The following is a 12,611-nucleotide window of genomic DNA, read 5'->3' as shown; positions in this document are numbered from 1 at the left end:
GCATACAAACCATTAACGAATCAGAATAAGCGTCTTCTTTTTTGTCGTGGTCAATTGAATACACATAAAATACACAATAGTAACGCATAATATAACACACAAGTGGCTGCTTCACACTGTCATGTCCTTAGACTATACAACAGAGGTACGTTTGCAGCATATAAAACATGTTGGTGCTGAGACACAAGAAAAAAAAGAAGAAAATGTCAAAACCAAAAGCTGAAAAATTCAGATGTTAATTTTTAGACACAACGGGATCTAATTGGCATTGCACTCCTGAAATGACAGAGCAGCAGGCACCAGGAAAAGCAAACAGTTTAGACCAGCCAGGGGGAGAACTACAGTGCGAGAACCAGCGTACTATTATTCTCAGGAAATCACAACTAAGACAGTTGAGGTGCTCGCTCTTGACTTTGCCCACACCACATCCTGTTAGACTAAAACTGAAAACACCTTTAGAGAGTAACATTGTCTTTGCACTTTCTGTAGTTATTGTTACTGCCAGAGTTCAATTGTATAAAGAGTGTGCAATTAAATGTTCTGGTACAAAGCAACTGGTATAAAAGATTCAAAGTCCAAGGGAAGATTGTGTTCTTTGGCTGTCAGCTTTAGGCATGTGCTTCGTTGTGTCCGTTTGATCAAATTTATGAAATGTCACTTGCCTCTTTAAGGAAAAACTTTGTGTACTGAGACGTAGCTGTGGCAACAAGACTAAATGTTTTCCAAGACCAATACAAGGGATTAGATTGTAGGGAAAAGGCAAAACAGTTAAAATCTATTTTCACACAAGGTTTAAAGACCACCCCAGAAAGTAGAACCTACACCAAAACAGACAACAAACTTTCCAACTTTTGTATTTCTTGTATCTAAAAGATTTTGACTGATTGTACAAATGGGTTTCTTTATATCTAAATCCAAGCCTGATTTATTAAAGTCACTTACAAACTCCTCAAAAATAAGAAAAAATCAGTGCGATTTACTTTGCCCAAATACTACTTAAGATTTATTTTTTTTAAATCATCATCATTGTTATTATTTTTATTAAATTTTTAAAATAATTTTTCAGATGTATATGTACCACTATTTATTTGCAATTTTGGCCATTTTTACACATGCATTTGAAAAACATTACACGATGGAAATGATGTACCAGTAGTACAATTTTCCTTAGATGCCAGTAAATCAGAGAGAAAGGTTTCAAAAATATATCTCTAAATGAGAGATGTTGTTTTTCCTATAATCATTATTACTTTTTAAGAGAGTACATCTCATCTTAAAGAGTAATCCAGAATAACTAAATGAAATAACACATAATCTCAGTAGAGCACTAACATGTCTGTGTGCCAGTGTCTGTCATCCTCCAACACCAGACGGCCGCGGCACAAGAAAATGTGCTTGTGACCAAAAATATCCATGTCATTTTACCCTCTCTCTATCAATAGCACCAGACAGACAGAACACTGCAGCAGCTCAGTGGGACTGACCCTGAGGCCTTCCAGACAGTGTTAGAAGAATATTGATTAGAAGTCCTTATTTTTAAACTACCGTTATGTAACCATATACTAACCATATAAACAACCATAGCACCATCAGTCACAGTATTTTATCACCAGTAAAGATGCCACAGAACTCATGCATGACAGAGATGTTGTTTATGGTCTGTCAATGAGAAAATTATGTCATTGTTATATATCTGTCAATAAAAGTTAGATGCTACAGCTATAAGGCTATAGAACTTAAAATAATATTTTAAGTTCTATAGCCTTATAACTGTAGCATCTAATTTATTGCAATATTTCTGACTAATTTTGAAATCGCAAATAATCTTGCAACCTCTAGCTACTGACTTTAAAACTGTTTTATCTGCATTTGTACACACAAGAAATGGTCATCAATGCTCACCGTCACGCGTTTTAAATCGTACAAAATTAAATTTAAGACGTTAAGTTCAGAGACAGAGAAGCACCAGATAATAGATTAGAGTTCCCTCATTAGTCCCTCAAGTCTATTAGATTAAATTCACTAGAAGAGCGTCTGATGAAGTTCCTTGCTTAAAATGTTTAAATTATGTTTTATTTTAGTTATCTATTGGATTAAAATGATGGCATGTAATTCACATAAGTGTAAATCTTTTAGTCTGGTATAATAAGCCCACCCTCTGCTCGACTGATTTGTGGATGTTCTGGCGCTCTCTCACGGACGCTGAAGGCAGATGTAAGTCTTCACAGAGACCTGACAGCCACTGCTGGACTTGACCTGGCAGTTCAGACTGGAAGGAGACAGCGAGCCTTGTACGGACTCGAGGTCTGTCAGTCCAGATAAGAAGGTTTTACCACCAGATCTTTGTTCCAAGCAATATGAAGAGAGGAAATGTCAAATCAAGAAAGGTATTCGACATTCTCGTGGTGTTAAAACGACTGCATGAAGACTGAAGCTGTTCAAGGAAGAAAACTGTCTGGTTGCATGCTGTCAAGAAAGAGCGTGGGTGCCTTCACTGACTGACGTGGCTGGTGTCTTCAAAGCAGTAATTTGTGTCTGCTAAATGTTTTGTGTCAAAGTTTATCTTGTTTAAAGTATGTTTATTCCTACTCAATTGAGCAGTTCTCAAACATTGTGGATTCCAAGCAATGTTTTCCCCAATGGCATCATGTCCAAGCCGTTTCTAAAAAAGGAGTATGTGACAGAAATAGTACCATCTTAGGGAGTAAACAGACACAAAACAGGTTGTACCAAAGTTCCCCTAAAATGCAGCCATTAATGGACAAAAAACGGGAAGCATACTAAATTACCACGGTCTCCAAATATAAATTGAAGGCATAAGATTCCATGAACAAAATAACTATTTTGTAAATCCAAATGGAGATAGGACAGGATGGATATAGGCTCACTTATAAAACAAAGCCATCACAGCATCACAATTAAAAGTCATAAACATGTAAGTGCAGGACAGTAATGTTATAATGAGGGAAAACAAGGCGATGTGTTGCCTTCTGATAAAAATCTTATCGCTGTTTGTAATTGTTCTGCTCCAATGTGCCGCCAGGATAATCGCTGCTGGAAACCTCTCGTTGCACAGAGCAATGAATTTCATAAAGTGATTATTACGCTCAGTATTTACTAGGATCTCATTACATGAATAAAATACATGATTTCAGAGTAGCTGGACAAACATCTCACAAATATTCACAGCACTCATTATTCACACAGTCCATTACAGTAGAACACCTTTAATAGATTGGCGCCTCTGGTCTTGCTGGCCTGTGTTTACCCTCAGGCGGCGCACAAACATTTATATTTCATGAGAAAAGGAGAGGGAGTTATTGGATCCTCCAGTCGGAACAGTGGGTGATTCCCTGCAGTAAAGCCGCCGAGCGCACCCCGCACGCACCGCCGCTCTGCTCAAAACATCACTGCCGTCTTTGCCGCCGTGTAAAATCCCATTACGCAACAATACCCGTTTTGCTTCATAACAGTAATTCGGCAGAGAAAGCCCGTTTGATACACAAGATGAAGAGATGTGCAATTAAACAGCTCTTTTGTCAAATCTGTGTGACGGCGGAATAACAAGCACCACTGGGCTCACATTCACACGTTCTCTGTAATGTCTGTGACGTTACTCTGGCAGTCTGAGGTGGAGACGTGGAACTCCTACACCTGTGCGTTCTTGTAGAGCAGATTTGCCACCAGAGCTTTGACTGCAGCCGAGTCCTCAGCGTCTGTGGAGGCAAGACATAAATACAGCTTTCAATACGACAAAATAAACACAGAGCAAGGAACAAAACAAGACAGAGAGCGGATTCAAACCGTTTACAAAGTGCTAAACATGTAGCCCCGGAGTATTCAGTCAATTTGGTCCAATGTCTGTAAAATGTCTCCATTTATTGAATGTCCATGTACAGGGTTTTAATTACGTACTCAGGACAGCTTACAACATGCTGTAGCTAATTATGTTACGGTACAATTTAACTAATGCAATTTAAAAATACCTCAAAGGCTATACTGTGGCTATATTTGTTCTCATTCTTAGTCAATTCAGTTTGAAGCATGTTGTAAAAGCAGAACATTGTGAAGAAAACAAAAATCAGACCTCCACATGCCGTCTTCATCTAATTATAAACATTTTGTCTTTTCAAACTTCAAAAGAAAACATTGAAATCAATGTATGTTGATACCTAAGATGGGCCGATACCGATATCCGATATTTAGCTTGCTGATGATGCCGATTTAGATTTAAAAATTCATAGCAAGACCCACAAATCTAGTTAAAGCTAATGTTAAGGTCACAAATTAACTTTTCACTTATAAACAAATAGAAACAAATAACAAAAATAATAAAAAAGAACATATTTATCTGGGATATTAAATAATTGTAATTGTTGCATATGGACCGTTTTTGATGCTGATTTAGACAAAGTTTAAATATATTATTCTTTATTTCCGCTGCTTTAACGGTTTTGTGAACATGCTTCTGATTTTTCACAGTAGTCACCGAGTCACCTCTGACCAAACAGCCAATACTAGTGCAAAAATAACGAGCAAAGAAACAATGTCAGAGTGGAGAAGCCATTCCCACGTTGTGATGGAGCAGTGCCATACCCTCCATAATGACCCTTTTAGTCTCGAGAGCAGGGGAGTGGGCCTGTCCTTCTGACAGCATTTCTGTGCGGACATGGAGACACAGCAAGCACGCGCACCGTTTCTACTTACACATTTATGAAATATACATTTGGAGTCCAGCCATTCAATAGCTAAACAAAAGCTTGTTCCTGCCATATGGAAACTAAAATACACCCACACACTCTATACGTCTGACACTTTCCCAGTTTTCTTGTCCTCAGTTCTCCTCCACCTCCCGCCTCCTCTATCTGCTCTACTTCTATTTTCCCTATATGGCTTCTTCAAACTATTTTCCATCATGGGTTAGGTAACGAGGCTTGGTTCATGAATTATTAACAAAGGTGACAGGAAGCCTTAAACCTCTGTGTTTCAGTATTAACCTTTCCTCACCAGGCTTTTAATTCAAGACTCTCTGACACAAGATTATCTTCCTTCAATTTATTAACTCATATACTGGCATCAGCAAATTAATGTTCAACTGCTAATGGATAAAGGGAGTTAACAGAAGAAATAAGTAACAAGTGAGTGCAGTTAACCAAATCGCTGAGTCAGTTAAGAATAACCTTAGGTATAATAATCCAGCATTTAATGTGTTAACATGAGTGACTGACAACGTACCATCTTTATTCTTTGTCTGTCTGGTTAACTTATGCTTATGGAGTGGGGACTCAATATAGTCTCCTTTATTTTATTACAATTTAAATTTGGTTCAGTTTATTGCATTTCTTTAATTAGAGTGTTTTGGGAATTTGGTATTTGTATATTTTCATAACATTTTAAATGACTTGCCATGGCTTTGTAAATATGTGCATTTGGTCAATATTCTGTAATAAATATGACACAAATCCTTCTTCTCATTTAGTGTCCGTTATTGGTGTTCTAATTAGAGAATAAAAAAACTTCAAACGACACAGTTAAAACAACAATTCTGAATCTTGTTGAAGAGGCATGAACATAACTCACATTAAAGTAAAGTTCTTCACTCACCAACTCCCAGAGTCTTGAGGTTACTTTTGAACTCGTGTTTCTCATCCAGGACACGCAGGAGATTAGTCGACTCCATTTGCTCAAGTTCAACTTTCCAGTAAATGTAGATTTTGTGACTGAAGCTGACATAAACTAGACAGGGGCTATTTTTACCCTCCTTGCATGTGTACTGACCTGGAGAGAACAAACATATCAACCACATTAGAGGAAACGGCTGAGCTCATTGTCCACAGAAACACACACACTGATCTAATCCAGTTCAAAAACACGGATACAAAGAGTTGAGAGGGAATTGAAATCCTCAGAATCAAAATAAAACATGAATAATTCAAGCAAAATTTGATAAAGAGTGCATTTATAGCTCAGATAATAAAGCTTGTTCAAAACCACTGCAAGAGACGATCAGATTTGATATCATTGAAAGAAGAGACTGAGGAAAGCAGATAGCCACATTTGAAGCTCAATATTGCCTCCTACTGGTTTGGACTTTACCTGCACAAAAGGCATTGACGTTTTCATCAAACTGGAATCGCACCACGGTCCGATTATGGTCAATAATGTAGGTTTGACCATCCCAAGCACAAGCAACTACTTCTTCTCTGCCGTCACCCTGGAGACAAGCAGGCACATAACAAAAAGTTATTATTAAGTTAATGTGACAACAATATCCAGGAAAGCTAACTTTCTACATAATGTATAAATACTCACAGTGACATCCAACTTCTGGAGAGCAAAGAGCTGGTGGTCGACCTGGACTGACCACAACAACTGTTCTGAGCTGTCCATCAATTTCAGAGTTCCTGTTAACGTAATTAATATGTTTAAGCAAAGAAAAAGAGAGAGAACGTTAATGAACATGGTGTAAATGGTTACTAAAAATACAGAAGGAAACAAAATGTACTATTATTTCCAAAAACATAATTAATAATTTAAAGTTACTGTTTAAGAGGCTCATTTCAAGATAACATCAAACACTTATAAATACATTTAATTTAAGTCTGCTTTTAAAGTTTTACTTCTGAGGTTTGAGTATAATAGAAATGTTGGTACAAATGTAGTAAACTGGAAGCTCTTCTTTAGATATTAATGACTCTCAATAGTTTCTTTCTCTGCAGGAGGACAAGGATGTGATCATAGAAAGCGATTTTTGGCCACAGGTCCTTGTTGTTTTCATCTTTGTTAAGAGTTTCACATGATTTACAGCACTTACCGTCTAATGTGCAGAGAGCAAAGAGTCCACATTTGGATGATTCTTCTTTTGAACCTGTGAGGAAAATGTTAGAAAATGGCATAAATCAAAATACAGTCATCACTGAAAATAATTTACAAATTGTAGAAATGTAAAGTTATTATTATATATATTATATATATAAGTAAATGTGTTACCTTTACTTATGCTGCCAACAAGGTGAGTGGACACATTTTTGTTATGAATTCTTCCAGTCGTCAGGTGCAAAATCACATCTCGAGAGGGTCCTTCACTGTTAACAAAATGTGTTAAATTAAATATAATCTTTAAATCTTGTTATGTTCATGAACACTGTAGCACCTTCCAGGAGTGGCAGGAGTCTCTTCTCCAGAGCTGGACGAATCCTGCTGTGTCCAGGAACAAAGCAGAATAGCATAACCGCATCCTGGCTGAGAGACCATAAGCTCTGGTAACCCCTCTGGACCAGGGTTTACCGACAAACTATCCACCTGTAACAACAAAAGGTCCATTTTCACTGAATGTTGTGGAAAATAAATCATGTTGTGTATCAGTAATGTACCTGCCCTTCCAGAAGCCATTTTTTAAGAAGAACAAGTTGTCCAGATCCTATGTCTGAAGCATCCGAGGGCTCCTCCCATCTAAACGCTCGCACAACTCTGTCTGTGTATCCCACCACCAGCTCACAGCGACCATCACCATCTACCACCAGGAGCAGAGGAGACTTTAACCACTGAAGAGGGCAGATCTGTTGCCTTGAATATATTACAGTACCTATGTCACTAATGAGGATCACTTTGGTGTTGGCAGGTATGTGTTGGGTGAAAAGCGGCCTTGGGTCATCAGAAGAAAGTGATTCATGTTGACTTATTGAATCTGCTTTGCCCGATGCCGTCAGGTCAAAGAGGTGGAACCAGCCCTCAGCACCCACAGCCACCACAAAGTTCTGGGGAAAAAAATAATGAGACAAGATCTTCCTTGGATAATTTATTAAAGAAATGAGTGTGTTTTGACGTACCTTACCCTTGTTGCATACATCCCCAATAGCAACACACGTGAGCTGGAGTGAGCAAATATAAATATAATACACGTCGTAAGTTTTCATATTACCAAGTGAAAACAATGGACAAAAACTCACCATGCCCACACAACTTCTTGTGATTAAAGGTTTAGAGTCATCAGACTTGTACACAAACAGCTTGCCACTTGTATCTCCAACGACCAGCTCATTTAACTACAACAAATGATCAGAGGAAACGTGTACTCAGGTGTACTTTATAGTTTTGTGTCACGGTTATATTTATTATTCTCACCGAGTCGTTGTCTGCATCCCCAAGGCAAATGGCGTGAGGGAAAAGGTTTCCTGTAAAATCCAAACTAACTCGTTGAACGTAGTTGAGGGACCTCATTTCTACTGATGCCCAAATACAACAGAACGCATGAGAACGAGGTGCATTTACGGAGCGAGAGCTAGAGTACGAAGTAAAACCACACAATTCAAGTATATTTTCTTGGCTTTGGCTCTTTGGCTTTTTTTTCCCCAAAATGCTTAACTATTCGCATTCTGCCGCGTTAGCGAGTCAAACCCTGAAGAAATCCATTTACAAAACAAACAAGAACTGACCAGGACGCGGCGAACACGGCACTTCCTTGTAAACAAAGACACGTGACAAAACGTACGGAAGCTCAAGTCGCTGCCTTAATATTGTATTATATGTTATCTCGTTATCTTTTATGTGTATGTATGCATAACGCATGACAGTAGATCCAATACAAAAAGTAATGAATGGGAAAAAATAATGACAAAAGGTTTTTGCGTGAGCGATGGTACCAGTTTCATATTGAACACTAGAGGGCAGTATTCCCTGCGGCAGTGTCGACCCCGACCACAGTCAGTGTTGCTTGCCTACAGAAGCCTTTTCAGATTACTATTATTAAACTTAGAATGGAGACTAGTTGTATGGCTCTTTTCAATATAGGCTACTGGAAAATTTGGCGTGTGCTTATAGCAGCTGTAGATTATAACATTTAACAATACAGGCCTACAGCCAAGTTGATTAAGTAGGTTGAGGTATATAACGACAAAAAACAACTAGAAAAACAAAAACAACAACCCCTCCTTATTGCATAGTCTATTAATTATTACACTGTCTGTGTCAGGGCTATGACAGGAAAGCCCCTTAAGTGGAGGGCGCCCTTTCGCCTCTAGAGGAGCGCAGTAGAGTGAAGTCCGCTCACTAAACACTAATTGGACTTGGGGAACACACTGCAAGACAGGATAAGTTTCAGAAAAGCCATACGATGGCAAAGGCTGCGGGAAGCGCTGAATAGAACCCACACTCCCTTTTCAAACTCTTGCTGGGGGCCCAAGAGAGAGCAAGAGAGAGAGAGCGGGGGAGGAAGAAAAAAGTGTTTGGGGCCTTGTTCAATGCAAGTTTCAGTTGAATGGTTCTGCCAAGCCAGAAAAATAGGCTACACAATTTATTAGGGTACAACTCCACTTTTCCAGGGAGAAACGGGCGGGGCCCCGCTGGCGCATTTTTTAATCTACGCTAGCCTCGTTCAATTGGCGTGTTGCGTTTATGTGTATTTCAATGCGCACACTCCTGTAGCCCGCACAACACAAAAGACTGGGTTGCCACTGTGTTGAAAGACATCTTTAAAATGCTGCACTTTTCAATGGGACAATAATGGGCAGCGTCGACGCCACTGTAACCATCGGGTGTATCAAATCATAAAGGACAAAGCCTGCCCAAATAGATTCTGGCCCCTCCGTTCCGCCTTTGAGAAGCTGATGATCTGTTCTTATCAAAGTGTATAGTTCTGCCTTGCTGCACAATGCTTCTAGACCTAAATGAAAAACGTTTTGATATGCAACGGATCAACAGCACAAGACTGCATTTGGGCTTTAGGAAAGGGCCTGATGTGCTTTACACTGCACATGCTTGCATCAGAATGCAACGAGTGCCATCATCACAATTGTGCTTTTGTGAAACATTATAGCCCAACTTAGACCAATAGCAGCTGTTAAAGTTATATATTTTTAATAAAAAGAAGAAGAAAATGTGAACTAAATACAAAACTGCTCCTCACACAGACCTAATAGATTAGTGCACTAATGTTTGACAACATCCTGGCAAAGACTGAAATGCACGTTTAAACCAAATAGGTCAAAATATAATTTGGGTCTATCTAACAGCTTATTGTTCTATTTGTTATAGCAGAAAGTTATTTCCAACATCATGCTTCCTTTGGTTACAGATGGAAAGTCAGCAGCGACTGTTTGTTTAGTGCTTAAGTGGCACGCGTCCGTCGTGCGCTCCACAGAGCGGCAGGAGCTCTAGGTGAATCCACGCGACCAAAAGGCGTGGCCAACGGACAGGCCAGACCGATTGAAAAGCAGTGGCGTCTTCTGTGGGGTCCCAGAGAAGCGTTGAGGAGCGCGTGAGGGAGCGGGCCAGAGCACAACCCACTAAAAACAACCAAGCCTACGTCAAGAGATCCCCACGTGAAAGGCACGAGCGAGACGCACGCCCAGAGACCGTGAGGAATGGAGTTTGCTGCCAAGATGGAACTTCACAAGAGCCAGCAGCTGATGCCGCCAATGTGTTTTATTTCCACTACGGCACAGAGCATCCCGCTGAGCCCCACCGACAGCACCCAGGGCTGCACCAAGTCTGCATCCAAGCAGTCCAAGAGGCAGCGCTCATCCTCTCCAGAGCTGCTGCGCTGCAAGAGGAGACTGAATTTCGCGGGTTTCGGGTACACGCTTCCACCGCAGCAGCCGCACGCGGTTGCGCGCAGGAACGAGCGGGAGCGCAACCGGGTCAAACTGGTCAACAACGGGTTTGCCACACTGCGTGAGCATGTGCCCAACGGCGCGGCCAATAAGAAGATGAGTAAAGTGGAGACGCTGCGGTCTGCCGTGGAGTACATCCGTGCTCTGCAGCAGCTCCTGGATGAACACGATGCTGTGAGTGCTGCCTTTCAAGCGGGAGTCATGTCTCCCACAATGTCACAAGGATATTCTGCTGATATGAACTCTATGGCCGGTTCACCTGTGTCTTCCTACTCGTCAGATGAGGGCTCTTATGACCCTCTAAGTCCAGAGGAGCAGGAGCTTCTGGACTTTACCAACTGGTTCTGAGCAGCTGAGGTGAGCTTCTGAATGGCACAGGTGATACTGAAAATCACTGTGTGCCCATTCTTGTTATAAATAAAGACAAGTAGGGCTAGATTGAATTGCTGTGGTGCGCCATGGGATAGCAGGAATGCTTATAGTCCCGGACAACAAGTTGCACTGTATTTATGCTTTGGTCTGGTCCTCTCAGCAAAAGGCTTTAAAGTCTTGCAAGAAGAGGACATCAGGCCAGAGTCCAGCGCCAAAGGATTTATGGACCTCGAGCCCTGGCAGCATGGGACTCTGCAATATTTTCCACGAGAGACTATGACACACCCCCAAAGTGCGCTCTTCTGCAAAATAATTAAACATTATTTAACGCGTTACTGTCCTCTATGCTAAACCAATCCCATTCTCGTAAAACTCCCTACATAAATGCTTCCAAGTCAAGAATTTATAGAATATATATTGAGCTGTTTTTGAGATATATTAACATATTTTTGTATCAAAGAGATTTATACGTAGATGTTTTGTACACTACTTTTGTAAATAGTTTGTCTATATTATGCAGTTCTTTACATCCTGCCTATAGACGTAGTCTATTTTATTCTCTGGCTCTTATGTTTGATGTCTCCAGAAGGAGTTTGACACTCCACAATTTATTATAGCACCAATGTGTCTTATTTAATAGAAAACCAATGTTTTATATGTCATGAAGTACAATGATCAAAAATATGCAGCTATTGTCCAAACAGAAAGCTTTGTTCATGCATTGTATTTTATAGGCCTACTGCCATTTTCTACTTTCCTTGCATTAATACATGGTAAAAATGAAGTCTATTTTGTGCACAAAAATAAAAAAGTACAACAAACTCTCATTGATTTGTTTTGTTTTTCTCATGAGCATAGCCTGTATAATAATGATGGTCACGGAATAGCATAAATGAGGCCTAAACGTAGGCCTTATGTGAGATTATGCAAAAGGGAATTGTTTGCTTTAGTTTTACACTTATACACTTCTGTAATGAGGCACTTAAAAACCTTTGGAGTTTGGGACTCCACAAATGAAGTCTGGCAGGTCCGAGGGCGGCAACAGTCGGGCGCGTGTCTGCTCTAATGAGTGAATGGGGCAGTGGTGCAGGGCTCAGACAGGCGCGCGCAGATGGCGTGTGCCTCCTGATGGAGGCGCGCGCCACAGTCCATGGACCACACCAGACTCTCTGCTTTCAACGTACATATTTAATGACAGCAACAACAACAACAACAACAACAACAACAACAACAACAACAACAACAACAACAACAATAATAATAATAATAATAATAACAACAATAATAACAATAACATGATAATATCGGCCAAGTTTATGCTTTTGTACGTTTTAGCAACAATATTTGATTTGTTTAACAACACTATACGTTTGTGTTCAGAAAATGAGGTTGATAAATCAAAATGAAGAGATTCTATTTCCACAATACAGTGAAAAGCCTGTAAAAATATAACATAGCCTTTACATCTGTAGTTTATATGTTGAATTTTAAGGAAACAGAGCCAAATGTTTCACAAAAAGTTTTGTACATTTAGAAATAACAAACACAACTCAGACAATGAAAAAGAAATTAAAAGAGAATTTAACATTAAATTGTTGTCCAATGTTGTCTGTTGTGTTGTTTAATGTC

At 39.8% G+C, this 12,611-nt stretch overlaps 2 protein-coding genes across 3 annotated transcripts; one reads left to right on the top strand and one right to left on the bottom strand.

The window, feature by feature from the left end:
• Positions 1-2,970: 2,970 nt before the first annotated feature.
• Positions 2,971-8,340, bottom strand: itfg2 (integrin alpha FG-GAP repeat containing 2). 2 transcript variants are annotated; one of them, XM_072454328.1, is made up of 12 exons: positions 8,125-8,340; positions 7,950-8,045; positions 7,830-7,871; positions 7,586-7,757; positions 7,374-7,513; positions 7,154-7,302; positions 6,991-7,085; positions 6,815-6,868; positions 6,313-6,404; positions 6,097-6,214; positions 5,605-5,778; positions 2,971-3,716 (listed from the first exon to the last, which is right to left on the bottom strand). In XM_072454328.1, the coding sequence occupies exons 1-12, from the start codon at positions 8,218-8,220 to the stop codon at positions 3,649-3,651; spliced, it is 1,296 nt and encodes a 431-aa protein (XP_072310429.1). In that variant the 5' UTR covers positions 8,221-8,340; the 3' UTR covers positions 2,971-3,648. The 2 variants fall into 2 exon arrangements, with proteins under 2 accessions (XP_072310429.1, XP_072310430.1); XM_072454329.1 differs by having other exon boundaries at positions 7,835-7,871; positions 8,125-8,337.
• A 1,744-nt stretch (positions 8,341-10,084) lies between these two features.
• ascl1a (achaete-scute family bHLH transcription factor 1a) lies at positions 10,085-11,798 on the top strand. Its single transcript, XM_072454936.1, has one exon. The coding sequence runs from the start codon at positions 10,362-10,364 to the stop codon at positions 10,956-10,958; it is 597 nt and encodes a 198-aa protein (XP_072311037.1). The 5' UTR covers positions 10,085-10,361; the 3' UTR covers positions 10,959-11,798.
• The last annotated feature ends 813 nt before the right edge of the window (positions 11,799-12,611 follow it).

The sequence above is a fragment of the Eucyclogobius newberryi genome, unplaced genomic scaffold (assembly GCF_026437365.1).
Source record: "Eucyclogobius newberryi isolate DKJ021-1_F unplaced genomic scaffold, fEucNew1.0.hap1 SCAF_2, whole genome shotgun sequence".
NCBI lineage: Eukaryota > Metazoa > Chordata > Actinopteri > Gobiiformes > Gobiidae > Eucyclogobius > Eucyclogobius newberryi.
The sequence above is the reverse complement of the archived record's forward strand: the minus strand, read 5'-3'. Positions and strand labels throughout refer to the sequence as shown.

Coding starts and splice junctions, on each gene's coding strand:
- itfg2 (XM_072454328.1), bottom strand. CDS start 8,220: ATGAGGTCCCTCAACTACGTTCAACGAGTTAGTTTGGATTTTACAGGA. Junction 7,303..7,373: donor AATGGCTTCTGGAAGGGCAG/GTACATTACTGA, acceptor TTGTTGTTACAG/GTGGATAGTTTGTCGGTAAA. Junction 6,405..6,814: donor TGCTCTCTGCACATTAGACG/GTAAGTGCTGTA, acceptor TTACGTTAACAG/GAACTCTGAAATTGATGGAC.
- ascl1a (XM_072454936.1), top strand. CDS start 10,362: ATGGAGTTTGCTGCCAAGATGGAACTTCACAAGAGCCAGCAGCTGATG.